The sequence below is a fragment of the Drosophila teissieri genome, chromosome 3R (genome assembly GCF_016746235.2).
Source record: "Drosophila teissieri strain GT53w chromosome 3R, Prin_Dtei_1.1, whole genome shotgun sequence".
NCBI lineage: Eukaryota > Metazoa > Arthropoda > Insecta > Diptera > Drosophilidae > Drosophila > Drosophila teissieri.
In genome coordinates, this window is record NC_053032.1 from 23,758,594 (window position 1) to 23,781,216 (window position 22,623).

Genomic DNA, 22,623 nt, shown 5'->3' on the forward strand with positions numbered 1-22,623 from the left:
AAAACATAAATTACATGCACGCATACAAGGCCATTAAATTGCAGTTGCGGGAGCTCTCCACTCAGAACTTTGCCACAAGGATACACAGGGATCGGAGTGGCAGCAGTGCTCCCACTGGGACATTGACTGCAAAACTTTAAGAGTTTATTGGGCCACAACTTTGTCCTACTTAAGGAAAAAGAGTGCAAAAATACACATGTACTTAAATGCACACGCAGCAGCGAGCTCAGCTTTCCCAGCCTTAATCAACTATTAATTATCTTGGCGTGCGTTGAATTGCTGCATTAAGAGGTCAACTCCATCCACCACCTGTGCTCTGCAAGTGACCTTGCTCGATCCACAGGCATCCAGCCACCAAATGGCCTAACCACCCAACCACCCACATTTCACATTACCTTCACTGGATTCCTTCAAAAGAAGCCTAAGAAGCTATATTCCATTTGTGTATCATTATTGAGAGTTACATCATTTAATGTGCTGAATACTTTGTCAACTTCTTATTTGTTTATTCAAATATTATGGAAACACATTACATTTTTCTTTATTACATTTCACTGAAAACTCCATTTTTACTCGTTACATTTGCTGACAGCGCAATGCTGTCGTTTAATTTTCTCATTTGTTGCTTGCATTTTTCTCGCTTTCCTTGTAATTTTTTGTGGGTTTGGGTATTTTTGTAATTAATTTTAAAATACCCTGGAAATGGCAGGTGACAACTAATGGGGGGTGACATAAACAAATGAAACTCCCAAAGCTACTTTAGTCAATAAGTAAGCAAATGAAATCACCATAAATGTATTAAGACTTAAAACATTATTGACTGCTAACAGTGTAAATAAAATGCCAATTTATTTGTATTCAAAATGCAATGTGTGAAAACTATCCAACATAACAAAATAACCATATTTAATTGCTTCGAATTAAATCTGAAAGCTGGCACTTAGCAATTTTATTTAGTTCTCCTACTCGATCTGCCAATTATATATTTATTCATATTGATACAATTTCTGTCCTTTTTACAATGCAAAGCACTTGGCAAATAAATAAAAGTCAATAAATTGCTGGAAAATATAAAAGCATTTTGCTGTTGCCCCAAAATGCGAAATAATAAAAACTCGCTTGCTACTAAGCGCAAATAAATATTTTAATTGTCAGCATGAAAGCCATTTTAATTACTTAGGAATACAGGCAATTTACAGCTAAACGGCTAAACGGCTCTTCGACATCCAAAATTAATACGAGCCGACAGGTGTGGTGGTAAGTTATATGGTCCCCACTCCGATACAGATACAGATACAGATGGTATCCGATACAATGGAATCGGTGTGATTTTGGCCGAATACAATATAGACGAGATTAGCGCACAGCTCGGGTAATTTATTGGCCGTCAAGGACCTGCGAAATGCGCATCTGCTGCGCTGCACTGGCTCATTATGCATGCGAAAAGGACATGTGACTGGGTGGAAAAGGGCATCCTGCATCCTGGGTGCAGTTGCATTCATCTGTATGCCACACACTCATTCATTCATTAATCGAACAGAGGTGGGCCGTGACTGGCATGCAAATTGATTTGATGCGTTGTCAATTAAAATGTGCAATTAATTTCATTTGGTTTGCCTCACATTATCGAACATGTAATTGCTTGGTTGGTTGGTCGGTTGGTTGGGGCTTTCTATCTATCTATCTATGTATCTGCATAGCTATCTTGTTTGGCGGTGGGGGGATTTGAGATAGGGAATATGGACCCTGACAGCGGCTGCTAATGAGCTCAGTTAGCCAATTCAGTTTGTGGCCAGGATCGCGTGTGCCTGCGTGTGTGTGAGTGTGTGTGTATGTGTGTGTGTGTGTCTAAATTAAACCGTCTATGATACGGCAGAGAGCATGGCGTATACGCAATTAGTTAGTCAAACGCTGATTGCCGCGCTTTGGACAATGCCGTCCAGGTGAATAGCATCCGCGGAGTTACAAAGTCATGTTTCTCTTATAATTTTTAATTTTTTAAACTTCTAGTGACCTTGAGCTATTGGCACACCAATCAATTGATTTAGTTCAAGCTTGTACTTCTATCTTAAAGTAATTCTGTCTTAAACTACTTTTATCTTATAAATTCCATGCTCTATTCCTCTGGCTGGCATTATAAAAACCAATATGCCTAGACCAGACTTAATTTTAAAATCCTAAGACTCTCAGCATCAGCGAATCACTCTCGCCGCCGCCTCCCCAAATTAGTTCAAGGATTAGTGCAATAAAACTAACGTGCCATGGATTTGCGCAGCCCTTTTGTTGACTTAGGGGAACTGGGCCAGAGATTCTGGCCAGGAGAGCACAGGGGGAGGGTGCGGGGATGGTGCAGAGGGGGCATGTCACAATTTCCCAATTAGCTACTCATTGAGATAAATTTCTTATGCAAATGATGACAAGGCCAAGACAGGCGCTGGAGTGGCATTGGCATCCAAAATCCCCCGATTACCCCAGATGGCTGCGAAAGCTAGCTGGCTGAGAATACTGGGAAGGCTGGGGAGTTTGGGACTTTGAGGGGGGGCAACTGCGCCGGTGGACAACGGCAGAGTGACATTGACTGACTCGCGATGACGAAGACGCAGCGGCACATCCTTTGGCTCACTCCTCCTAATTGGCTGCTGACATTTGCCAGCTAACAACAGAAACAGCAGCGGAAATTACAGAGAGAAAGAGCTGCTACTGAAATGGCAGCCAGAACGGCAGCGTGAAGCTGAGTAAATTTGACATAATTAAAATGCCTGAATCCAAGCTGAATCCAGCAGCTGTATACAACCCTAGTCAGACAGCTCGAAAATATAAATAAAAGGTGTAGCGCGCATTTTGCTAATTTCTTTTGAGTGATTAAGCCAAGGTGCTAATTATATTAGCCAACTGTCCCATATTTCCCACCGAATTTGTAACAATCTCATGACGAAATAGGGTTCCCGTTTCCAGAAGTTCAATGGACTTCACAGCCAGGTGTGAAATAAGTTCAGAGTCAGTGACTTGAAACGAGAGCTGCTAAACCATAGATCATGATTTAGAAAAGAATTTTCTTGAAGAGTTCATAGTTCTGTACTCATCTAAGAATTTTCAGCATTTGTTAAAGACCAAAGAGCATTTATTTTTAATTTAATTCAAGGACTCGGAATTCTTGGAGGCACTTTTTCAGATGTCATCAGTGCCTTTGCATTTCCAAAATTTAATTATAACTTGAATTTGCTTAAGGCTCTACCTCGCATACAAATGCAAACTTGTTTTGTTTGCTATCTGGGTGCGATAAAATTCACTTGAGAGCATCGCCTAGAACTTTGTTTGGTCCCCCAAAGGATCCAAAAGGACGTGGCGCAAACAAATGCAAATTGCTCATACGCCGTGTGGACCAGAAGCCAACCAAAAACCAAACGAGGACGACACGGAGAGCAGAAATGGCGCTTATTAAAGTTTGACTTGTACTTTTGCATATTTTTATCATCATTTTTTGTTTTTTGTGTGTGTCTATTTTTATGTTTTGGTGGTGGCAGGGGTGGCAGGGGCGGGGGTAGTGGATGTGCGAGTGCAGCGGGGCAAAGTAAAAGTTTCGGATAACAAAAATTAAGCATTGCCTCTTGCGTTCCATGATAATTGCGAACAATAGACGCCAACAGGAGGACGACTCCGAGGGGCGGGGGGGTGTGACCATGTTAATGCTTCCGCATTTGCGTTCAGCTGCAACATTGCACCACCGCCTGAGCCTGTGTATGTGCGTGTGAGTGCACTGCAAAAAATAATGAACACTATGCGTAATTTATTGTGCTTTTAATTAGCTAAAAGAATCGGTTACCAGCAATGAGTTTCAGTTAATGGGCTGCAAATTCCTACAAATTATTGCAAATATTTTACGAATATTTCCTATTATATTTTATTAAATATTTTAAGGAGCTCACTGATAATATATTGAAATGTAATATTTTAATTATTTTCTCCGCGTGTGTGTTTGTGTAGGTGTGTGTACCGCACACATGGAGAAGTTTGTGTGCCAGCGACATTCACGCCTCGCTGCACTTTTTACATGCTGCATGTTGCCTGCGGGCATTAAGTGTGATTTTATGCGATTTGTACCAGGCAAACACCCGCTCAGCGCCGCCCCCTAAGCCGCCCACATCCTGCCACGCCCCCTTATCCGCACCCCCTCAAAACGGCGCCACTGGCAGGAGAAAAAACCGCAGAAGCAGCAGAACCTTTTCCTCTCTTCCCCCCTCGCACTTCTTTGCTAATTTACATTTGACAAATGTTTTGCATGCTGCAAAATTTTTGCAACTGCTGCGACGACTGCTGTTCGTTAGTGCGAGGAGCCCCTGTACCGCGGCTGCCCGTCGTCCTTGCCCCCTCGGTGTTTTGCTAGCTGCATTTGTTTTCATTTGGTTTCTCTGCTGACATTGTTTACAGTTCAACTTGGTTGGAAATTAGTAAAAATCTCACACGAGCAGCAGCCACAGAAATACAAAAAAAAAAGCGAGACAATAAAAATACCAGCAACTCGTATCGAAAAGACAAATGCAAAGGAGCACACAGCACGAATTTCGAGAAACTAATTTAAATTGATGTGGCTTAACTTTTTGCTGCAGTCAAGGACGTAGACGCTTTAATACTGTGCAAAATAAACTGTATATGAACCGAAAAATCTCTAAAATAATATTAAATACATAAATGAAACATTCCCCTGCCTTGAAAGACTTTCAACTGAATTATTTTGTATTACACTTAGATGGTTATCCTGGCCATTTGCATGAGTTTATTCCAAAGCTTCTTGCTGCAGTCACTGTACGTTTTCCGGCAATTGGCACCGGCTTTTCCGGCATTCCGGGCATGCAGATACTTTTCAGGCACATTATCCAGCGATGGACTGTTAAATGGTTGCAGATAACAAGTGCTACATTTTCCTTTACCCTTTTAAAGGTACTGAAAACTATACTCACACCAGCACCGCATTGAGTATCTCGCCGAAAATGTGGTTGTGCATGAAGGGGCGTTGGGATATCTCACAGATACTTTTCAGCAGGCAGGCACCTGCATTCCGATCTGCGAACCTGTAATAGGAAAAACCGAGTAAAAGGCGATGACAGATGAGCCACAAAATACCAACCGCTCCAGGCCCGTCTCCACGACATCGTACAGCCAAACTCGTGTCTCGTCCTGGGCCACCCTGCTGTGGATGCCCTTCCTCCACTCCCTGGCGGTGGACACAAAAGCCGAGGTGTTCCAGAAACTCCACCAGTAAATTGGGATGGGCGATGGCACGTATTGCGCCTGGAAGTTGACGAATCCCCAAACCGACTGCACCGTATCCGTCTGTTTGATGGGAAACGCCAAGCCACCGACCAACTGGGCGAAGAACAATTAGGAGCCGGAATGGCAAAGTTGGATCGATGGTCAAACCTTGTTTGTGCCCTGGCCATTGAAAATGGCCAAGCGTTTGGTGCGACTGTGGCCCAAACCGGAGCTAGCATTGCTAGCATTCCCATCTCCTGCAATACTCGCTGCAAGGACGCAAAGGAGCAGGACGCAGGAAGGATTCGGCTGGAACTGTTTGCCACTGGAGTGCATGGTCAACTAATTTTGCAGCCGGTGCAACTTGCGGCAGCATTGAGAAACTCAGCTTTTAGTTTGCCGAAGAAATTGACAGACGAATTCGCAAACTTAACAGAAAACTACCATTAAGCACTGAGAAAATAAGTGGGAGGAATCTTTGAAGAATCAGATTCAATTTGAATAAATTAACTGAATTGTAAAATGTCCAATTAAATTGCATCTGATGCGAGATCTAACCAAATTTCTAAACCACAAAGTTTCGAAGACCACATTTGAATATTTGAACCTGAACATAATCGTCTATTTATGTTATTATATTCAAAAATGAATGGATGGAAATGAGTAGTGAACATCGAAACCTCAACTGAAGCTGTGGCCACTCCAACTATCTGGAACACTTACGTGGCTTCGATCCGCAACGGCTCCTTAAACCATCTGCCCTCCACCCAACTCCACTTTTCCGTGACCGGAATGGCATTGTGCGTGTGCCAGGATTCAATCGCCTTTGGCAAAGACTCTCTGTTGCCACCTGGTTTTGTTGAAAGCTCCGGGCTCTTTGTCTGCCACTTCGATGGCGCTCCCCAATGGAGGATCCTTGCTTCAAGCGGTGTTCCTGGCGCTCCATTGTCCTGTCCACCAACTGTAAGCTGATTGTTGTGGCCAATGGAAATCCGCAGTTTAGAGCTCAAAACTTGGGTAAGTTTTAAAGATACAACATATTTACTCCACTAACATTTTTATTGGCCAATTCATATAGAAAAATTGTTTTTAAAGTATTTATACAAGAATTAATTAAAAGCCTCGCCGTAACATTAATTTTGGGTTTGAATATACATAGGTAAAATAAAATGTGAAAATTAAAAACCACTCAATCAAGCTGAGAATTTCACCAAATGCGTGAAACGCTTAATCCATCCGAAAGCTGTAGTGATTAAAATATTTTAAAAATTAAACATGAGCTACTGTTTTTTTTTTATGCCAAGCTTGTTATTTATTGCGGATGTTAGCGCGAAAAAAACCAGCAAACGCTGTCCAAGTATAGTAATTAAACAATCCGTTACCGGGCAATTTGACAATGTACCAAATGAATGGGATGGTTAGAGTGAAAAATCGAGGAATTAGTATTTCAGCTGCAGGCCATTTGAAGCGGGAGATGCGTTGCAAATGGATCGGACTATTTAGCACCTTCCGAAGAGCACTTGGGATGGCACAGAATCGAGTTAACGACACTCAATTGGGTGCTAATTGTACAATTAAACTTTGCAGGCCGAACTGGCCCAAAATCGCTGGCCGGAATGCGCGGCATCAGCTTTCAGTGGCGCAGTTCGATTCGGACAGCTAATGGCATCAACATATCGTAAAATAAAAAGTTTAGAACGAGCCAAATCGCTCCCCATCGAGAAACCAATTCGCCTCTAATGGTAATTATCTGCTTCATAAATTCGCGTTCAATTCCGCCCGGATTTTCGGCCCCTCTCGAAAAGTGGCAGTGTTTTAATTGTACAGCCCGATCGGAACGGAATCAAACTGGACCATCGACCAATTGACCATCGAGCATCGACCATCGGCCATCTCTTGCGCTTCGAATATTGTCGAAAATTGCATTAATTTAACGCATGATTGGCATTGCCGGCAAATGGAAGCGTCACAGCTAAAGTGAAATTATGCAAATTTCGTCGCCGCTTTTTTCGATGTGAGTGCCCAGGCACGCAGCAATCGGAATGTTTGATTGCTCAATTACACTCGTGAACAAAAGGGGCACAATTCGTGAAGATACAAATCGGGGAATAAGTGATTGGTGCTCTAAAAAAGTAAAGTGGTACGGTTTGAAGTATAAGAGATGCAGCCATTGGTTTCAGAAACTCTGCTCCTAATTAAAGTTTAAAGTGTGAATAAATTTTATCATAAATATCCATTTGCATAGCTCCCAAACTAGTAATTATAAAAAGTGAATAAATTCTTACATTCATATTTACACGTTCTTTACATTAGAACTCCACTTTGGCTGTCGAGTGTTGACCAAGTGACTTTTGCTGGCTGCCATTAAGGAGAAATGGGGAAAACAATGAAAGTAATTGGATGTGCTGGAGTCGGCACTCTGCTCATATTGCTGCTGCCGCTTTGCCTGATCCAAAATTATAATGCACCCAGTGGGAATGGTCACTCGAATGACTCCCACGCAGTGGACACCACACCTGCTCCGGCGCCCACTGCACCACTTGAATCTGGAAGGGATGCGATGATGCGACTGCATCGCCAGAAAAGGTACCTGCTCTTCCCCGAGGGCTCCTCCTTTCAGCTGGTGTTCGACATCATCATACCCATCATAGACTACACCAACTACGCCATCCTGGGCATCACCTGCTCCGTGGCCTGGGAGCTGCCCAGTAAGCCGCCCAGCGAGCTGATTGAAAACGTGCTCACGCGCATCAACGACGGCACCATCGGCACTGTCCGCCGCAATGGCAGCGTTTCCGATCCGGAATCGGACCCTCCATCCCAGTCCCTCTCCCAGGACCAGGACCAGTCCCTATCCCAGGACCAGTCCCTGAATCTGGAACTGGACAATCGAGGAGCAGGCACGGCTAATTGGCAGGCAGTGCACGCACCGCCAGCGAATCCACCGGCATATGCGGCCAATGAGCATGACTCCCACTCGTATTACACGAATATCCAGCGCATCCCGGCCGCTTCATACCCATATGCAAATGCGAATGCGTATGCAAATGCAAATGGACAGCAGCGCCAGGCGGCGATTCCTGCTAATTGGCATGCGCGACAGTCGCCCGCTGGGTGGCAGCAGAGGGGGGAGGCGGCGACGACGGGAACGGACAACTGGTGGACGCGGAATGGACAGCGGGTGCAGCAGAACTGGCGCCAGAAACAGCACAACTGGGGACCCTCGAAGTGGGAGTAAGTAAAGTAGAGATATACAGAATAAAGTTAAAGTGTACATATAAAAGTTAAAATATTAAATATATTAAAAATCTTGTTTATTTTGCAGCTATGCCTACACCCAGCGCCCACGACAAGTGCTGCGAGCACCACCCAAACATCACATCTACCCGGTGTTCGCCAGGCGGCGGAGGCGCCGCAGTCTGGAGCAGGATGCCCACTTCGAGCTATTCCATCTGCAACAGCATCTCAGCTCGAGGCAGCTGCTCTTTGGCAAAATCGAACGCCTGTACAAGTCGTGAGTGCAATGACGCCTGCCATAAAGCATTTCGCTCAGTGGTGTACTAAACCCTTAATCCCCTCCAGGCGACGACTGAATGGCACCTCCTGTGTGCTGCGAGCGCTCTGCGAGTCCTCCCAAAGGCAACAGCATGTCCTGCGAGGGTCGAGTGCGGTCAAGCCACAAAGCTTTATAATGGAACTACTCTCGGCCATCTTCCAGTTGCCCAGCAGCGAGGATGTGGATGAGCTGGCGGAACTGGAGCTAATGATGTCACCTCATTATCTGGAGGCACATCGGCAGCGGGGCGACTGTCGGCAAATCTACGGCGATTGCAATCACACATTCTGGTTGGACTGAACAAGAAATATAATAAAATCCTGGGAAATATGAGTGTGCTATTGAGTTTTATTCTAAATTATATATGTAATTTAATGGTAACTACAATTCTGAAACAACTGTTGCAATTAGATACCTATTTTACAAATAACTTTAAGAATTAATGAGCTATTTAGTTAGTTTAGTTATAGTTGAAATTGACAACCCACCCAGAAAGCTAGTCGGATATTGTAAAGAAGATTGCACAAAAGTCATTTGGAAGTTTCTTCAGTTGCAGCTAAAAGCATTTTCCGATTTGAACCTCGAGCATTCGAGTTTATCCCCGGAAAAACGGAGACTAGTGATCACATTACTTCAACTTCAACTCCGCAGCACTATCGGAATAAGATGGAAGTGTGCTACTTTCGGGATGGAACGAATAAACCAAAAGTTGGGAGCGTGAAAAAGTAATTTGAACCTCTAAATAGACCAATGAGCACACGGAGCAAAAGGCAAAGGCAAAAGAAGCAGCTCCTCTAGACAAACTACTTGGCAAAACACAAGAGACGAAAAGTGTGAAAACTAATGAAAGACAAAGGAGGGCAAAAGAAATTGAACGAACGGAGCTCAAACTCGAACTGGAAACTTTCTGGAGGGAAAGCTGCTTGGCCACCACCACCACTACTACTCACAATTAACAGCCAAGTTTTGGCCAAGAACTCTACTGCTTCTGCTGCCTCTCTTTCGGTTTGGGCCAGCAACGCGATACTTGGCCAACAGTTGCCGCATGGACAACGCTTCGACAGCAGGTTGGAAAAATGTCGACACGGACTAAGCAGGGAAGCGGCTCCAACGCCATTGAGAAGGGAAATTCCCCAATAGGTAATTGCTGGCCGACCATCCTGACGCTGGCCATCCTCATGCTGGCCAGCTTGGGCGACGCACTGAAGACCGGGGAATCCATCCAGTTGGCAACCGGGAGCCCACCATCACTGAGCATAAACAATGCGGACAGCAGCCTGGAGCAGCTCATCGAGATGCGGCTGAATGAGTCTGCGTCCGCATCCGTCCAGAACAGCCAGTCAGCCAGCCAGGAGCTGTTGTCCCGGAAACGACGTTATTTGGTATTTCCGGAGGGCAGCTCCTTTCAGATGGGTAAGTCCTCAGTCACGGGACAGTGGCGTGGCTAAAGGGTATTCTACATTGAATAAGGGGAGTCGCAATTGCAATATACAAATATTTAATAATATCAAATAACTGCATATTAATTACAAAGATTTTAAAAAGAAATCCTACGACTATACCCCCCAAACTACGCCAATGTCATAATGCAAATCACATGCCTCAATTACCCCCATCTTCATCCGTTCAGTGTACGATGAGATTGTGGGAGTGGTGGACCACACGAACTACTTGATTCTGGGCGTTACGGTGGCGCTGGCCTGGGAGCTGCCCAGCAAGCCGCCCAGCGAGGAGCTGGACGATCTGCTGACCAAGTTGGAGGACGGCACAATAGACATCAGTCGCAACGACACCGTGTCGAACATAACCTACGTGGATGTGGATGCGGATGCCTCCACTACCACGACGAGCAGGCCGGCGGCGGACTACAAGCCCAACTACATCAATTTGTCGAGTTACGGCTCCTCCTCCTCCGCCTCCTCCGGCTCCTCGAGTGGCAGCAACTCCTACTACAACTCCTACTACAGCCATTCGCCCGTCTTCCGCACTCCGATGCATCCGTCGCATCGATATGCGGATAGTTATTACTCCTCACGTCCAACGGGGGGCAGGCGCAAGGACAACCACTACTACTACAGCCGGCCGGGCTTCAGCTCCAGCTCCAGCAATCCATTCGCCAAGTGGACGAGGCCCTACTCTCACGCCCAGAACTCACGCTATCCCTACTGGGCTCTAAACTCAAGGTAAAACTACATACCTAAGAGGTTTTCATTTCGAAAATTTATAAGAACATCATTATCCTTCTGAAGGGATTTTATAGCTTAGTTGTATCCTATGCATGTTCATATTTTAATAAGGTATCTATTTCCACTGCAGACTCAAAGATAGATACTACGGCTACAAAAGTCAACAGGCAGCACCGCCGGTGGCGCAGCGACGACAGGACAGCACCACCACCACCACCACTGCACCCACCACCAGTCAACCCACTCGCAGGCCAGCGCCTCGACATCATCACATATATCCGGTGTTTGGCAAGCGCAGCATTCCGGATGCAGCCAATCCGCATAAACGCCAGCGACGCAGCGGAGTGGCCACCGAGCACGAGGACAAGATGAGCCGCCTGGAGCAACTCCAGATCAAGCACCATCGCAGAAGCAGACAGTCGTTATACGAGAGAATCGAAAAGTATCTGGACAAGTAAGTAGGAGTTCAGGGATGACCTAAGCAATGTGTAGACTTATTTCTTTAAGTTACCTTAAAGTTGAGACACAAGTTTGATGTGGACTCAGTCGTGATTTCAGTTGAGAAGTACTTATCCACTAATTAGCATGCTAAACGACTTACTTCCTCCGCAGACGAGGTCACCATGGCCACCACTGCGTATTGCGAACGCTCTGCGAAACGGGCCAGAAGTCGTCGGAGGAGGAGCCCGGCACCTTCGTGGGCGAACTGATGCGTGCGGTGTTCACCCTTCCGGAAGCCATGGACAACGAGCCGGTTGCCTATCGCGACACCCACTACGACAAGGCGCATGCCACCAAGGCGGACTGTGCCGCCCTCTATCCGGAGTGCAAGCAGTCGATGTGGCAGGCCCAGTTCATACAATAAACACCCATTCCCCAAGTCTGCTCAATGTTGCTTTTATTCAGTTCCACTTGCCACCCAGCAGCCAGGCCAGTAAGTTCAGCTTACACGAGTCCCGAAACTGTCGGTCACAGTCGTCCGCTTCCATTTGCATTACGCGGGAATACTCATCCTCTACACCGGATGTGGTGGGTAGTCTAAGGTGTTGAATGGGTTTCAAAATATTAGAAGCTTCTGATATCTTAAAAGTGCAATACACTTACGTAAACACCAGTCTCACAATATCCTGTATCATCGAGTAGCCCCGAGGCAGCAGCAGGCGTTTACTATCACAGATGGCTCTCAAAACGCAGGCTTTGGCATCGATTCCCAAACTAAAGTAGTTAATCATAAGGAGTTATTCATAATAAATTATACCCAAGAATCATCCTTACAGCTTACTGAAGCCATCAAAGTGCTCAAAAAGCTGCCTGCGATCGCGATGTCCGTTGTAGTGCCGCATGTCCTTGAGATGCGCCAATTCAGGATAGTGAGCTACTTGATGCGGTGCCATATCGGGATCATAGGGATCATACAGCGGCAGAGACCTCACATCCTCATACGGTTCCACCTCGGGATCGTAGTACTCGCCATCTGCAGATCTATACCAGCGTTTTGACCACTTGGGCGACTGCGTGGTCCACTTGCTCCATCTACCAGGCGTACTGTACTGCTCATAGTTGAGATTTGCTGGCGACCAGTTTTCGTAACGGTTGCCATATTTGGACCAATGTGCCCACATGCCAGGATCGACATGGGATGGTTTTTGGGGCCTCAAATCGATGCGTTGGCTTAGTTTTATTGGCTTGGGTTTCTTTAGAGGCGTGGCCTTAAATCTCCAGTTGGTTCCGGGTATCCAAACATAGGTGGGTTCCGTCGTTGTCTTCGGTTTCACCGTGGTCGTGGTTCTCTGACGATATCGCTTCGGGTAGACATCTTCGCGTTTTGTGGGAACGGGGTAATAACAGGCCTGCTCGATATTCATACTCACACCCTTTGGGTAAGCAGAGATTAGACCTTTACTCAGCTGCCCTGTGAACTTTAAATTTGATCCTGGAGGAAATAACACGAAACGCTTTCGCCGCGAGAAGACTCTATCAAGCACATGATTCAACTCCGTGTGGTTCGAGTCCACTTGGGCAAAAGTCCAGTGGATAAGTTCGAAGCTAAGTAGGATCAACAGATCGACACGCATTTCTAACGAGTACTGATTGAGATGTTCAACGTTAAGCCAACCAGTACCAATTTCAAAGTACTGTTTACCATTGTAGTCGAATGTACTGAGGTGTTAATTGCACATTCAACAATTGAAGAACTTAATTTAAGAAGTCTAGACCAAGATACGTGACTGATAAATAAGTTTTACTTTACTCAAGTCTGCCGCTCAACAGCCAAATCAATAAATTCATGTTACACTTAGACTTCAGCTCCGCTGCACATTCATCAGCATCTTTGTCCATTATGCGACTATATTCATCTTCCAGGCCATCCAATCTGGGCAGACTTTGATATATAACTTTCAATAATAGTGGACATTTTAAATTAAGAGGCTTTCAACTTACGTGAATACCACTCGCAACATGTCCTGCAGCATGGAATATCCAGGTGGCAGCAGCAATCTTTTGCTATCACAGATGGTGCGCAAAATACAAGACTTCACATCAACACCAATCCTAAAGAGGTGCAAGATCATAGGAGAAATTTTTAAAAATATTCCATAAGTACCCACAGGGAACTGAGTTTGGTGAACCGATCAAACAGTGATCTTCGATCGCGGTGGCCGTGGTAATGGTGCGATGGCCAGGCTCCACTGTACTTGTGCTGATTCCATTTGGCTTCCCACTTTGGCGAAGGTGTGGTCCATTTCGACCACTTCACCCTGTTTGGATCACTGTCCTTCCATTGGTAAGTGTCCCATTTTTGTTTCTGACTCCAATGTTGCCACTTATAAGGATTCGCATAGCTATCGTCGTCGATGCGATGAGTTTTCGGAGGTGGTTGTCTCCATTTGGGTTTGGGCAAAGTCTGGGCCTTAAATCGCCAGTCGGTACCGGGTATGTAAATAATTGAATCGGGCAGCTTTTCCGGTTTCTCAGTCGTGGTTTTGGGTAGAAACTTCTTGGGGTAGATATCCTCCACAGCTCCGGGTATCGGAAAATAGACAGCTTCCTCCAAAACAAAGGATATACCTTTGGGATAGGTCGCCAGAAGTCCAGTAGCAAAGGAGCAGGTGAACTTCACAAACGACCCCGGCGGAAACAAGAGCGCTCTTCGTCGCCGGGAAAAAACCCTAGGCACTACATCTTTCAGTTCCGTTTTCTTTGGTTTTTCCAGAATTTCCCCCAAACTTGAGCCAAAAGCAGCATACAGCAGCAACAAGGCAAAGATCTTGGCTCGTAGCATCTTGGCCAACTGAAAAGCTTAAATTATGGACGCTGGCCAGAGAGTCCAGTTATTCTGGCAGTGCCAACCGATTGCCCAAATATTTACCCACAGCTGATTGACGTCTTGATATATTTACGATGATCAGGTATCCATTAACCCACCGACCCAATTTGTCCAGTAATTTGGGGAATCGCTTGTTTGTAGATCGATCAGTTCCCTCTTAAAACTCAAGACGAATGGTTCCCAAAATGAAACCTTATTCTTTAACTACGTATATCCTAGTTCTGGTTCTGACTCAGCAATCGGAATCTCTGCTGTGGCCAGCCTCTTCTAACTTGGGTGTAAGTAAAGTTTTGTCATATCTGGGCTGTAATACTAACTCATCGCTTGTAGCTGACGTTATCAGTGTCCACACCCATTGCTGAACTCTATCCGGAACGTCGAATTCTGATCGATTGGTGCTTCGCCATCTCCTACAACTATCCCTATAACTTGACGGAGTTCTATAGCATACCCATCTGGCCAGGATTTGCCAACTACAAAGCGAAACGCGAAGTTCCCCAACTGGAACTGACTGATGGGAACTTCTATACCAAATATGGACATGACAAGGACAGTGGTATGCATCCCAAGGACTTTTCGGCTGGACAACTCTACGGTTTCCTTGAGGATACTTTGGCGGGATATGGATTCCATGAGACGTGCTTGCTGAGAAGTGTTTGCGAATTAGCACAGCACCCCTTCGATGACAACCATCAGCACTTGCTGAGCGACATAGTGACCTTTGTTTTGAGGCAAGAATAGTTTAGGAGATCAATATTATTAGTTTATTTACCATATAATCTTTTCTGTAGCCCCTCACAACACGAAGGCTTTCGGGATGACGAAGACGTGTACAGAAATGCCTACGAACTGGCCGAGCAAGATGGTTTCCTGGGTCGAGATTGCTTGAGATTATACTCGCACTGCAAACACGATCTGTTACAGCTCATGAGTCAAGTTATATTTCACTAGAACTAATAAAAGCTCCGGAAAAAGGCCTACATGTAAATTGCAATGTCTGTGCGTTTCATTAGCAGCCACTAATTAAAGCAGTGCGTTGTGTTGTCAAGAATTCGAGTTCAGATACACATTCTACGCGGTGTGATGGTCACCAGATCAGAATGTGTCTCACCGGCGTCCACTTCATTGGAGCTCTGCTGGCGCTGTGCAGCATTGCCATACCCATCCGGGCGGAGTTCCCTCTGTTCTTTCCGGCATCCTCGGTTTACCAGATCACCTCCTCGCTGTCCGTGCCCGTGGTCATTCCGGATCGCAAACTCTTCTGGGATTGGGGTCTTCAGATGAACTACGCCCTGCCGGCTCAACCATCCTCCTTCTACGCAGCCAGCATTTGGCCAGATGAGTTCTCTCGGCGGGGAAAGCGTCACCTGTGGAATGAGACCGCCAAGTATCTACCACAAGGTGCGTCCTCAATGCATCCGAGTGACTTTACGGCGGGTGAGCTGTACGAGAGTCTGGAGAACATGCTCATCCAGTATGGCTTTGATGAGTCCTGTCTGCTGCGCAGTGTTTGTGAATTGGCGCGACATCCCTTCAAGGATATGGAAAACAATATGCTCACCGCCCTGCTGACGTTCACACTTACGTGAGTAACCATATTATACTTTATGTATGGATTTTGTTATAACTTTCAATTGCAGACCCTCGTTGCATGAGGCCTTTGCACCTGGTGAGAACATTTATCGGGAAGTTTACGAACATGCTGAGCAGCAAGGATTTCTTGGCAAGGATTGTGGCCATCTGTATTCCAACTGCCCCGTGGACTTTCTCGGTGGCATCAGCAGCCTGTTGAGCTAGCAGTATTTACCCTATCCATTAAACTGATTGTGGATAAGCAGCTGGCCTAGAGGCATAATAATTTAGGAAAGCATTTTCAATTCAATGAAGCCTAATTGTAAACTGCAACTGTATGCCAGTGCAGAAATAATCTAGCCCCATTAAATAGACGACAATGTTATGGCTAAGGTATTTATTTCATCTGACCAGTCGGGTGGCGAGGTTTATAATATCTGCTTCACAACTCGGATATGATAGATGGCATTGGCCACCGAGAAAGCCAATTTGCTCGGCTTTTTCGTATCGATCTCGATAGTGCTGCTCGTCCTCAGCGAATCCCTCGTGTTGGGATGGTCTGCAAAAAAAGAAATCTTAGTTAGTTTGTAATAAGTTTGTAAAAAGTTGAATCCATTCAAGCAATTCAAGCTTTCAAAGTTCGAAACTTACGTGAGCAGGAAGGTTATAACTTGGGTGACCATTCCATAGAAGTGGTCCTCGGCGAAAGGATGCAGGGCCAGCTCACAGACACTGCGCAGCAGGCAGGATCTATGGAAACCATAGGTCTCGAGCATGTTCTCTATGCCCCTGTACAGTTGTCCGGCCGTAAAATCGCCCGGATGCATGCCGCCCTCCAGATCCAACTGCTGGAGATTCGCATCCAGGCTGTTGTCCAACTGGCGCTTTTGCCGCCGGGACAGCTCATCCGCCCAGATGGTGGCATTGTAAAAGGCGGACACCGTGGCCGGCAAGTTGTAGTTCATCTGGAAGCCCATGTCTATGAAGACTTTGGTGCGGGTGTTGAGGTCGGCGGGAATGGAGATGGACGAGGTCAGCTGGAGCACCGTTGAGGCGGGATAAAGCAGAATTCCCTGAATGGGTCGAAACAGGGTGATCAGCAGCAGAGTGACCTGGCCGAGATCTCCGACGTTCTGCAGCTTTGAGCGATACATGGCGATGTGATCCAGTTGGGAATCATGCAACGAGACACCCGAAATCCAGAGCACTCCATTGTCTATTTGGGGATTAATTAAGGCGAGCTGTGAATGAGCGGATCAACGACCAGAGCCATATGCGTGAATAGCAATTAGAACGGTCCACAAAACACCTCTAAAAAAGTGGAGCGCATGCTCCATCATTAAGATCCAAATGGCAGCGTGATCTTGCCAATCAAGAGACATCTTTGGCTGGCTCCAATTCTTTCCACCAGAACATTTCATAACCCAACGATCTTTAGGCACTGGTAAAGGCTATTCTTGGTTCTACACGGAGAAAAGTTTAGATTGAATCTAAATGCTGTGAGTATAAATATCACATAAGTTAAAGATATCTTCTTATTATATATTATTAGATTTAACATATATTTACTAAATAATATTTATTACAAAAGTGCAAAAAACAGTAAAAGATATATTTTTTTTTCTGTGCACTCTTCCCAATACGAATCTGTCAATTTCTTAGGCAAACACATCTTGCTACTTTGTTGTCGTGGCTTACATAGATCCAAGTTTAAACAAAGAACGATTAGTTAGCATTGCAGTAGAACGCAAACAAGATGGTCCACAGAGTTCTGACCTGTCTTTTGTTGCTCCTCAGCTTGCTATTCACCATTGACTTGGTGCTGAGCCACACAAAGAATATCTACACCTCAGATGAAGCTGTTTTAAGGATTAGCAGAAGTATAAGCCATCCAGATGAGAGCGGGAACAGCAGTCTTACTTCCTTGAGTCGGTCCAAGCGTTTGGCCATCTACAATGGCCAGGGCATTGTCAAGGTGGGATTACCACACTGTAACACTGTGGATTCGGCACATCTCCAACCATTCCACTTATCAAAACCCACTTGCAGCTCGTACCGAGTCTGGCGTATCCTGTGAAGCAGAACGACAAGACACAGTCCTTTTGGTGGTTCATTAACGTGCAAGGCCAGTGGATACCCACCACCATTCCCATATACTGGTGGAGTTTCTGGAACACCACCGCCTTCGTGTCCACCGCTCGCGAATGGCGCAAGGACATGCAGGCGAAGGTCCTGCACGACGAGGCTCGCACGTGGGTCTACAATGCCATCGAAGTAGGCATGGAGCAGTGAGTATGACTATAGGGATTAGCTATCTATCTTTTTTAAATCACATTATCATTCTGCAGATTAGATGGTGCTTACGGTGGCGTTTGCCTGCTTAGAAGCATTTGCGAAATCTCGCAGAAACCCTTCCAGAACAGCAACATCTTCAGCGAGATCGTAAACGCAGTGCTGGTGTAAGTCCCATATCACTTGTTAGAAATGAAGAATGAACTATAAATGCGATTCTAGACCCACCATGGACAATGTGGCCAGCAAGTATCTACATGCCCGGGACGCGGGACGTGGAGGAGCGGACTGCGAGCGAACCTACAGCGACTGCAATCCGCTGCTCTGGACCCTCGTGACAAACATGGCCAAGAATCCGTTTAGGTGATCACACACAAACATACACACACACATCCGGCATCCTTGCTGGCACTCAGGGCACACAATTTAATTTCCTCATACAAATAAAAAGTGTATATGCTATAGAATCGTAAAAGCGCTTTATATAATCAGAGCCACGGCTCTACTTCTTGGCAACGGCTCGTCGTCGGAACTCGGCCCAAATCTCACAGAGCAGCGGTTTCACCAAGCAATTGCACTCCTTGAGCGGCAGGGCGCCCGGTTTGAGGCGTCGGCACTCTGAGAATGAGGGGTATGGGGTGCGGGGCTTCACACACGGCAGCGGTCCCCGTTCCCGTCTGCACGAGGGTGGTCGGCGACCATCGCGATGACAGCGACGGGCCAGACGGGGACAGTCCCCCTCGGAGAGATCGGGACAGGGCTGCGGACAGGCGGTCGAGGGTTTGGCCGATGGCTTGCGCCGCTTGATAGGAGCCGGCTTGGCCTTGGCGAAGCAGCATATCTTCTTGGGCTTGATCTGGATGGGCGGACAGGCCACCCATGTCTGCCAGTACTTCCGCTTGGCCTTGTCCGACTCGACGTAGTAGATATCGTCGAAGCGCGGATTGAACGGACAGGCTGTGTCGTCGGGATCGCAGAATGGGTTCAGCCACATGGACTCGGCCTTGACAATCTTTTTCTTCTTCTGAGGCGGAGCCTGCAAACTGGGTTTGCCGCACGGGAACTTGGTCAACACCTTGGGGCAGCGGTCCTCTCCCTTCTTATCACAACCAGATGCAAATCGCACACAGCTGTTGACCGCACCCAATATCGTGGGGGTTGGGCGGAACAGTGCTCGGGAGGAATTAATACTCAGTGCCATTATGGAGCTCTGGAATTTTGAATTTTCAACCGAAATATATTTTCCAAAAAGTTTTGGGCCGGAAATTTAGATGGAATTTTGAGGAACACGATACTGGGAGGCTACAGACCTATCCAGCTCGAGAACGGAATTAAAACTGATGGCTCTGGGTTATCGGGAATCACAGTACAATGACATGGGGCGAAAGTTCGATTCTCGGCTCACTACGTTTACAATTTTGCACTACTTTGGGTAAGGAAGTCCAGAACATTGTACGGGCAACTGGGGGCGTAGAATCGGGCACAGTCCTGGATATCCATGCGATGCCTGTACTTGTCATCGGTCACCTCTTCGGGAACTCTGAAAGATAGTAGTTCATTTAATGGATTTTATAGCACCATAAACCACTATACTTACGTCAGCACAATGCGCATTAGGTCCTCCATGAGAAAACCCTGATCTTGACCAGCATTTAATTTGGCCCTTAGCTCACACATGGCTCTCTTGATACAGGACCTCAGGTCCAACTGAAAACTATTAATGGGTTATTTGAAATTATTTTGTGTATACTTTAACTTATGACTTACACTTTTCCCATGGCCTCAAACTGATCGAAAATCTCCCTGCGCTCTCTGTATCCCCGATGCAACTTCCAACTAGGCACTTGATCCCAGGATTCGTAAACCTCTTCCTTCGGTTGATTTGAGTTCTTCTGATTTGCAGACAAGCTCCACGGGGTTTGATAGAATGAGGCTCTGTTCAATGTGGGTCTGAAATATTTTAAAGCAATGTTAGAGTCTTTCAAAGTTATTTATCTGATTTTACCTCGATTTGTAGACCTCTTGCCTGCGATTGGTGGGCGAGGATAAATGCCAAGGAGTTTGATTGCGATTGGTGGGCGAGGATAAATGCCAAGGAGTTTGATTGCGGTAGGTGGGCGTGGATAAATGCCAAGGAGTTTGATAAAATGAATCCTTAGTAAAAGCAGGGCTAAAACATTGAACTTGAAGTTATTAACTCGTGAAAGTAAATTATAGTAATTTACCTCGATTTAGTTTGGTAGAAAGGTACGTTATTAATAGCGGGGCTGAAACTTAAAATTTTTAATTTATTTCTTTAACTGATGGATTTGGATACTTTACCTTTTGTACTGACCATTTCTGTATGGCCCCGCATAGTTTGAATAGTAGCTTCCAGGTCCTTTGCTATAAGACCAATCATAGCGGCGCTTTGGCATTGGCATTGGCTTCGGCTTCATCCTCTTCAGAATCTTGGGCTGCCAACCCTCAATGGAGTCGGGAACCGGAACATACATATCAAACTCAAGGCTGTACTGAAGTCCACTTGGTCGTCCGCCCAAAATGAGTTTGGTGAGGGCGGCGGTCAGGAGAACAGCAGCCTTGTCCGGAAAGATCAAAGCGCGCACACGCCGCGATAGAATGCGATTCTCCAAAGAGGACTCCACCAGATGGGTTTGATTTCCAACCGCCGCTCTAATGGCTCCGAGCCAAAGAAGTACCAGAACTGTAGACCTCATGCCGCCACTCTGAGAACGCAACTGATCTGTTGTGCGCCAGGTACTAGTCGTGGAAAATTAACACCAGGTGAGCAGCGCTAATTAGGAAAGGTGGGCTGGCTTACAGCATCAGGTGTGCCTTGATTCGTACGCACCTTACATGTCACCTCGATTCGTTGGAAGCGGATTCATTTCGTTACATGCCGCCTCTTTGGAAGCAGGCTACATTTTGGCATTCCAATAGTAAAACTTACACAGTTCACCAACTCTTTTAATAAAAATCCTATAACTGAAAAAAAATAAATCTCCCCAAGAATGGTTAACATACATGGTGGCACTCGGATGATGGTGAACCGCTGCATCGAGCTCCTTCGTGCGCGGATCGAATGCGCCTCCACGCGCCACATCGCCAGGCGGTACCAGCGTCCCAGGGATCAGGTTAAGGTGGCCAGTCAGTACCTGCCGGACGATCAGATACTCAGGGAGCGGGAGAAAGCGGATGTGTACAAGAAGAACAAGCGACGCTCCATGTGGGAGCAGGACGAGGGCCACGGCGGACGCATCTCCGCCGGAGACGATCAGGAGCGCTTCGATAATGAGCAATACCAACCGCGGGAACTGGAGCAACGCAACTACGAGTGCACTTGGGTCAATTTCCCGGAGAGTGTGGCGACCAAGCAAAGTCGCAGGCGGGACTTCCTGGAAACGATTGACACCACTGAGGCTCCCCGACGTCGCCGAACCCAGGTACATATCTCTATAGATATTTATAGAAAAAATCAATGTACAAATTATTTTTCCAGGGAGACCGACCGAGTACGGCAAAACCATGTGACGACGAGGCGCGTGCCTTTATCAACCAATGGGACACCAATGCGGCAATGATCCAGCGCAACAAATTTGCTCGGGCCACCGATTGCTGTCCACCACCCATTGTATCTCTCCGGATGTCAAACGCCTATAACACCCGTAAACGCCAATTCTTATACTAGTCCGGTTGTACTTCACAGTTGTATCCATATCAGAAATTCAAGCGATTGCTCATCTAAGTAGCCTGATCAAATTGATAGTGTCCAAGGCATCAGATTTTAATGCGTCCAAATCCGAAAATGTTGTACTGTGTATGTAGTCCAGACGTCATTTTTGTTGCTAATAAAACATTTAAGTGCATTTCTTCATAAATCTTCAACGGATTTAAAAACGCGATTTCCGATCAACGATAAAGGGTATTGATAATTTCCGAAATTAAATATTTCTAAAACTTATTGAAAACCATTTTTTTTATTTAATTTTAGATTTTTTTATAAGTACCATAAAAAAACGAAAAAGCACGAGTTCATCGAGATATGCCATTCCAATATATCCACCAATATATCCACAGTTTTGGCCAAAAATCCGATTTTTTTTTAAGAAAAATGTCAAAAACTATCATCAAAAATCAAAAAATCATAATAAAAACAGTTTTTTTTACAGCTATTTATTAAATATTAAAAATGTATACAACTTAAAAAAATTTTTTTTTTTGCTTTTTAAATTTTTTGTAAGGGGTACCATCATCAAATTTTCAAAAAAATGGCAAAAAATAAAATTACCAAATTTGAACTGCAGCCGATTGGGAATTTAATTACGAGTTTATCGAGATATGTTATTTCATTTTTGGAACATTGTTTCCAAGGTTTTGACCAATAATCTGATTATTATTAAACGAAAAATTACATAGCTACACTTGATGAAATTCGTTAT

General features: G+C 45.7%; 12 protein-coding genes across 12 annotated transcripts; 6 read left to right on the forward strand and 6 right to left on the reverse strand.

The window, feature by feature from the left end:
- Positions 1–4,743: 4,743 nt before the first annotated feature.
- LOC122621788 lies at positions 4,744–5,586 on the reverse strand. Its single transcript, XM_043799765.1, has 4 exons — positions 5,419–5,586; positions 5,126–5,364; positions 4,959–5,069; positions 4,744–4,885 (listed from the first exon to the last, which is right to left on the reverse strand). Exons 1-4 carry the CDS (start codon positions 5,584–5,586, stop codon positions 4,744–4,746), a joined length of 660 nt encoding a protein of 219 aa, XP_043655700.1.
- A 2,038-nt stretch (positions 5,587–7,624) lies between these two features.
- Positions 7,625–9,106, forward strand: LOC122621879. The gene is made up of 3 exons (XM_043799887.1): positions 7,625–8,484; positions 8,576–8,764; positions 8,833–9,106. The coding sequence occupies exons 1-3, from the start codon at positions 7,625–7,627 to the stop codon at positions 9,104–9,106; spliced, it is 1,323 nt and encodes a 440-aa protein (XP_043655822.1).
- A 758-nt stretch (positions 9,107–9,864) lies between these two features.
- On the forward strand, positions 9,865–11,857 carry LOC122621821. Its single transcript, XM_043799812.1, has 4 exons — positions 9,865–10,219; positions 10,437–10,989; positions 11,123–11,446; positions 11,605–11,857. The coding sequence occupies exons 1-4, from the start codon at positions 9,883–9,885 to the stop codon at positions 11,855–11,857; spliced, it is 1,467 nt and encodes a 488-aa protein (XP_043655747.1). The 5' UTR covers positions 9,865–9,882.
- Positions 11,858–11,894: 37 nt separating this feature from the next.
- On the reverse strand, positions 11,895–13,067 carry LOC122621757. Its single transcript, XM_043799734.1, has 3 exons — positions 12,268–13,067; positions 12,097–12,207; positions 11,895–12,030 (listed from the first exon to the last, which is right to left on the reverse strand). Exons 1-3 carry the CDS (start codon positions 13,065–13,067, stop codon positions 11,895–11,897), a joined length of 1,047 nt encoding a protein of 348 aa, XP_043655669.1.
- A 172-nt stretch (positions 13,068–13,239) lies between these two features.
- On the reverse strand, positions 13,240–14,275 carry LOC122621899. The gene is made up of 3 exons (XM_043799917.1): positions 13,602–14,275; positions 13,435–13,545; positions 13,240–13,375 (listed from the first exon to the last, which is right to left on the reverse strand). Exons 1-3 carry the CDS (start codon positions 14,273–14,275, stop codon positions 13,240–13,242), a joined length of 921 nt encoding a protein of 306 aa, XP_043655852.1.
- A 230-nt stretch (positions 14,276–14,505) lies between these two features.
- LOC122621903 lies at positions 14,506–15,271 on the forward strand. Its single transcript, XM_043799921.1, has 3 exons — positions 14,506–14,598; positions 14,651–15,051; positions 15,112–15,271. Exons 1-3 carry the CDS (start codon positions 14,506–14,508, stop codon positions 15,269–15,271), a joined length of 654 nt encoding a protein of 217 aa, XP_043655856.1.
- A 149-nt stretch (positions 15,272–15,420) lies between these two features.
- LOC122621973 lies at positions 15,421–16,117 on the forward strand. The gene is made up of 2 exons (XM_043800034.1): positions 15,421–15,905; positions 15,961–16,117. The coding sequence occupies exons 1-2, from the start codon at positions 15,421–15,423 to the stop codon at positions 16,115–16,117; spliced, it is 642 nt and encodes a 213-aa protein (XP_043655969.1).
- Positions 16,118–16,294: 177 nt separating this feature from the next.
- On the reverse strand, positions 16,295–17,046 carry LOC122621838. The gene is made up of 2 exons (XM_043799827.1): positions 16,544–17,046; positions 16,295–16,451 (listed from the first exon to the last, which is right to left on the reverse strand). The coding sequence occupies exons 1-2, from the start codon at positions 17,044–17,046 to the stop codon at positions 16,295–16,297; spliced, it is 660 nt and encodes a 219-aa protein (XP_043655762.1).
- Positions 17,047–17,648: 602 nt separating this feature from the next.
- LOC122619844 lies at positions 17,649–18,661 on the forward strand. The gene is made up of 4 exons (XM_043797039.1): positions 17,649–17,867; positions 17,942–18,180; positions 18,241–18,351; positions 18,407–18,661. The coding sequence occupies exons 1-4, from the start codon at positions 17,649–17,651 to the stop codon at positions 18,549–18,551; spliced, it is 714 nt and encodes a 237-aa protein (XP_043652974.1). The 3' UTR covers positions 18,552–18,661.
- LOC122619843 lies at positions 18,577–19,522 on the reverse strand. Its single transcript, XM_043797038.1, has one exon. It carries the CDS (start codon positions 19,383–19,385, stop codon positions 18,687–18,689), a length of 699 nt encoding a protein of 232 aa, XP_043652973.1. The 5' UTR covers positions 19,386–19,522; the 3' UTR covers positions 18,577–18,686.
- A 65-nt stretch (positions 19,523–19,587) lies between these two features.
- On the reverse strand, positions 19,588–21,091 carry LOC122619842. Its single transcript, XM_043797037.1, has 7 exons — positions 21,036–21,091; positions 20,507–20,944; positions 20,410–20,451; positions 20,190–20,354; positions 19,952–20,134; positions 19,782–19,898; positions 19,588–19,724 (listed from the first exon to the last, which is right to left on the reverse strand). The coding sequence occupies exons 2-7, from the start codon at positions 20,899–20,901 to the stop codon at positions 19,595–19,597; spliced, it is 1,032 nt and encodes a 343-aa protein (XP_043652972.1). The 5' UTR covers positions 20,902–20,944; positions 21,036–21,091; the 3' UTR covers positions 19,588–19,594.
- Positions 21,071–22,062, forward strand: LOC122619845. The gene is made up of 2 exons (XM_043797040.1): positions 21,071–21,627; positions 21,684–22,062. The coding sequence occupies exons 1-2, from the start codon at positions 21,196–21,198 to the stop codon at positions 21,870–21,872; spliced, it is 621 nt and encodes a 206-aa protein (XP_043652975.1). The 5' UTR covers positions 21,071–21,195; the 3' UTR covers positions 21,873–22,062.
- The last annotated feature ends 561 nt before the right edge of the window (positions 22,063–22,623 follow it).

Coding starts and splice junctions, on each gene's coding strand:
- LOC122621757 (XM_043799734.1), bottom strand. CDS start 13,067: ATGCGTGTCGATCTGTTGATCCTACTTAGCTTCGAACTTATCCACTGG. Junction 12,208..12,267: donor TTTGATGGCTTCAGTAAGCT/GTAAGGATGATT, acceptor TAACTACTTTAG/TTTGGGAATCGATGCCAAAG. Junction 12,031..12,096: donor ATTGTGAGACTGGTGTTTAC/GTAAGTGTATTG, acceptor TCAACACCTTAG/ACTACCCACCACATCCGGTG.
- LOC122621903 (XM_043799921.1), top strand. CDS start 14,506: ATGAAACCTTATTCTTTAACTACGTATATCCTAGTTCTGGTTCTGACT. Junction 14,599..14,650: donor CAGCCTCTTCTAACTTGGGT/GTAAGTAAAGTT, acceptor CATCGCTTGTAG/CTGACGTTATCAGTGTCCAC. Junction 15,052..15,111: donor ATAGTGACCTTTGTTTTGAG/GCAAGAATAGTT, acceptor TCTTTTCTGTAG/CCCCTCACAACACGAAGGCT.
- LOC122621838 (XM_043799827.1), bottom strand. CDS start 17,046: ATGTATCGCTCAAAGCTGCAGAACGTCGGAGATCTCGGCCAGGTCACT. Junction 16,452..16,543: donor GTTATAACCTTCCTGCTCAC/GTAAGTTTCGAA, acceptor CTTTTTTTGCAG/ACCATCCCAACACGAGGGAT.
- LOC122619845 (XM_043797040.1), top strand. CDS start 21,196: ATGGTTAACATACATGGTGGCACTCGGATGATGGTGAACCGCTGCATC. Junction 21,628..21,683: donor CCCGACGTCGCCGAACCCAG/GTACATATCTCT, acceptor TTATTTTTCCAG/GGAGACCGACCGAGTACGGC.
- LOC122619844 (XM_043797039.1), top strand. CDS start 17,649: ATGGTCCACAGAGTTCTGACCTGTCTTTTGTTGCTCCTCAGCTTGCTA. Junction 18,181..18,240: donor ATCGAAGTAGGCATGGAGCA/GTGAGTATGACT, acceptor ATCATTCTGCAG/ATTAGATGGTGCTTACGGTG. Junction 18,352..18,406: donor ATCGTAAACGCAGTGCTGGT/GTAAGTCCCATA, acceptor ATGCGATTCTAG/ACCCACCATGGACAATGTGG.
- LOC122619843 (XM_043797038.1), bottom strand. CDS start 19,385: ATGGCACTGAGTATTAATTCCTCCCGAGCACTGTTCCGCCCAACCCCC.
- LOC122621821 (XM_043799812.1), top strand. CDS start 9,883: ATGTCGACACGGACTAAGCAGGGAAGCGGCTCCAACGCCATTGAGAAG. Junction 10,220..10,436: donor GGGCAGCTCCTTTCAGATGG/GTAAGTCCTCAG, acceptor TCATCCGTTCAG/TGTACGATGAGATTGTGGGA. Junction 10,990..11,122: donor TACTGGGCTCTAAACTCAAG/GTAAAACTACAT, acceptor TTTCCACTGCAG/ACTCAAAGATAGATACTACG.
- LOC122621788 (XM_043799765.1), bottom strand. CDS start 5,586: ATGCACTCCAGTGGCAAACAGTTCCAGCCGAATCCTTCCTGCGTCCTG. Junction 5,365..5,418: donor ATGGCCAGGGCACAAACAAG/GTTTGACCATCG, acceptor TTCTTCGCCCAG/TTGGTCGGTGGCTTGGCGTT. Junction 5,070..5,125: donor GTGGAGACGGGCCTGGAGCG/GTTGGTATTTTG, acceptor TTCCTATTACAG/GTTCGCAGATCGGAATGCAG.
- LOC122619842 (XM_043797037.1), bottom strand. CDS start 20,901: ATGAGGTCTACAGTTCTGGTACTTCTTTGGCTCGGAGCCATTAGAGCG. Junction 20,355..20,409: donor TTCTACCAAACTAAATCGAG/GTAAATTACTAT, acceptor TCAATGTTTTAG/CCCTGCTTTTACTAAGGATT. Junction 19,899..19,951: donor TTTGAGGCCATGGGAAAAGT/GTAAGTCATAAG, acceptor ACCCATTAATAG/TTTTCAGTTGGACCTGAGGT.
- LOC122621879 (XM_043799887.1), top strand. CDS start 7,625: ATGGGGAAAACAATGAAAGTAATTGGATGTGCTGGAGTCGGCACTCTG. Junction 8,485..8,575: donor TGGGGACCCTCGAAGTGGGA/GTAAGTAAAGTA, acceptor TTTATTTTGCAG/CTATGCCTACACCCAGCGCC. Junction 8,765..8,832: donor ATCGAACGCCTGTACAAGTC/GTGAGTGCAATG, acceptor AATCCCCTCCAG/GCGACGACTGAATGGCACCT.
- LOC122621899 (XM_043799917.1), bottom strand. CDS start 14,275: ATGCTACGAGCCAAGATCTTTGCCTTGTTGCTGCTGTATGCTGCTTTT. Junction 13,546..13,601: donor TTCACCAAACTCAGTTCCCT/GTGGGTACTTAT, acceptor GCACCTCTTTAG/GATTGGTGTTGATGTGAAGT. Junction 13,376..13,434: donor ATGTTGCGAGTGGTATTCAC/GTAAGTTGAAAG, acceptor TATATATCAAAG/TCTGCCCAGATTGGATGGCC.
- LOC122621973 (XM_043800034.1), top strand. CDS start 15,421: ATGTGTCTCACCGGCGTCCACTTCATTGGAGCTCTGCTGGCGCTGTGC. Junction 15,906..15,960: donor CTGCTGACGTTCACACTTAC/GTGAGTAACCAT, acceptor TTTCAATTGCAG/ACCCTCGTTGCATGAGGCCT.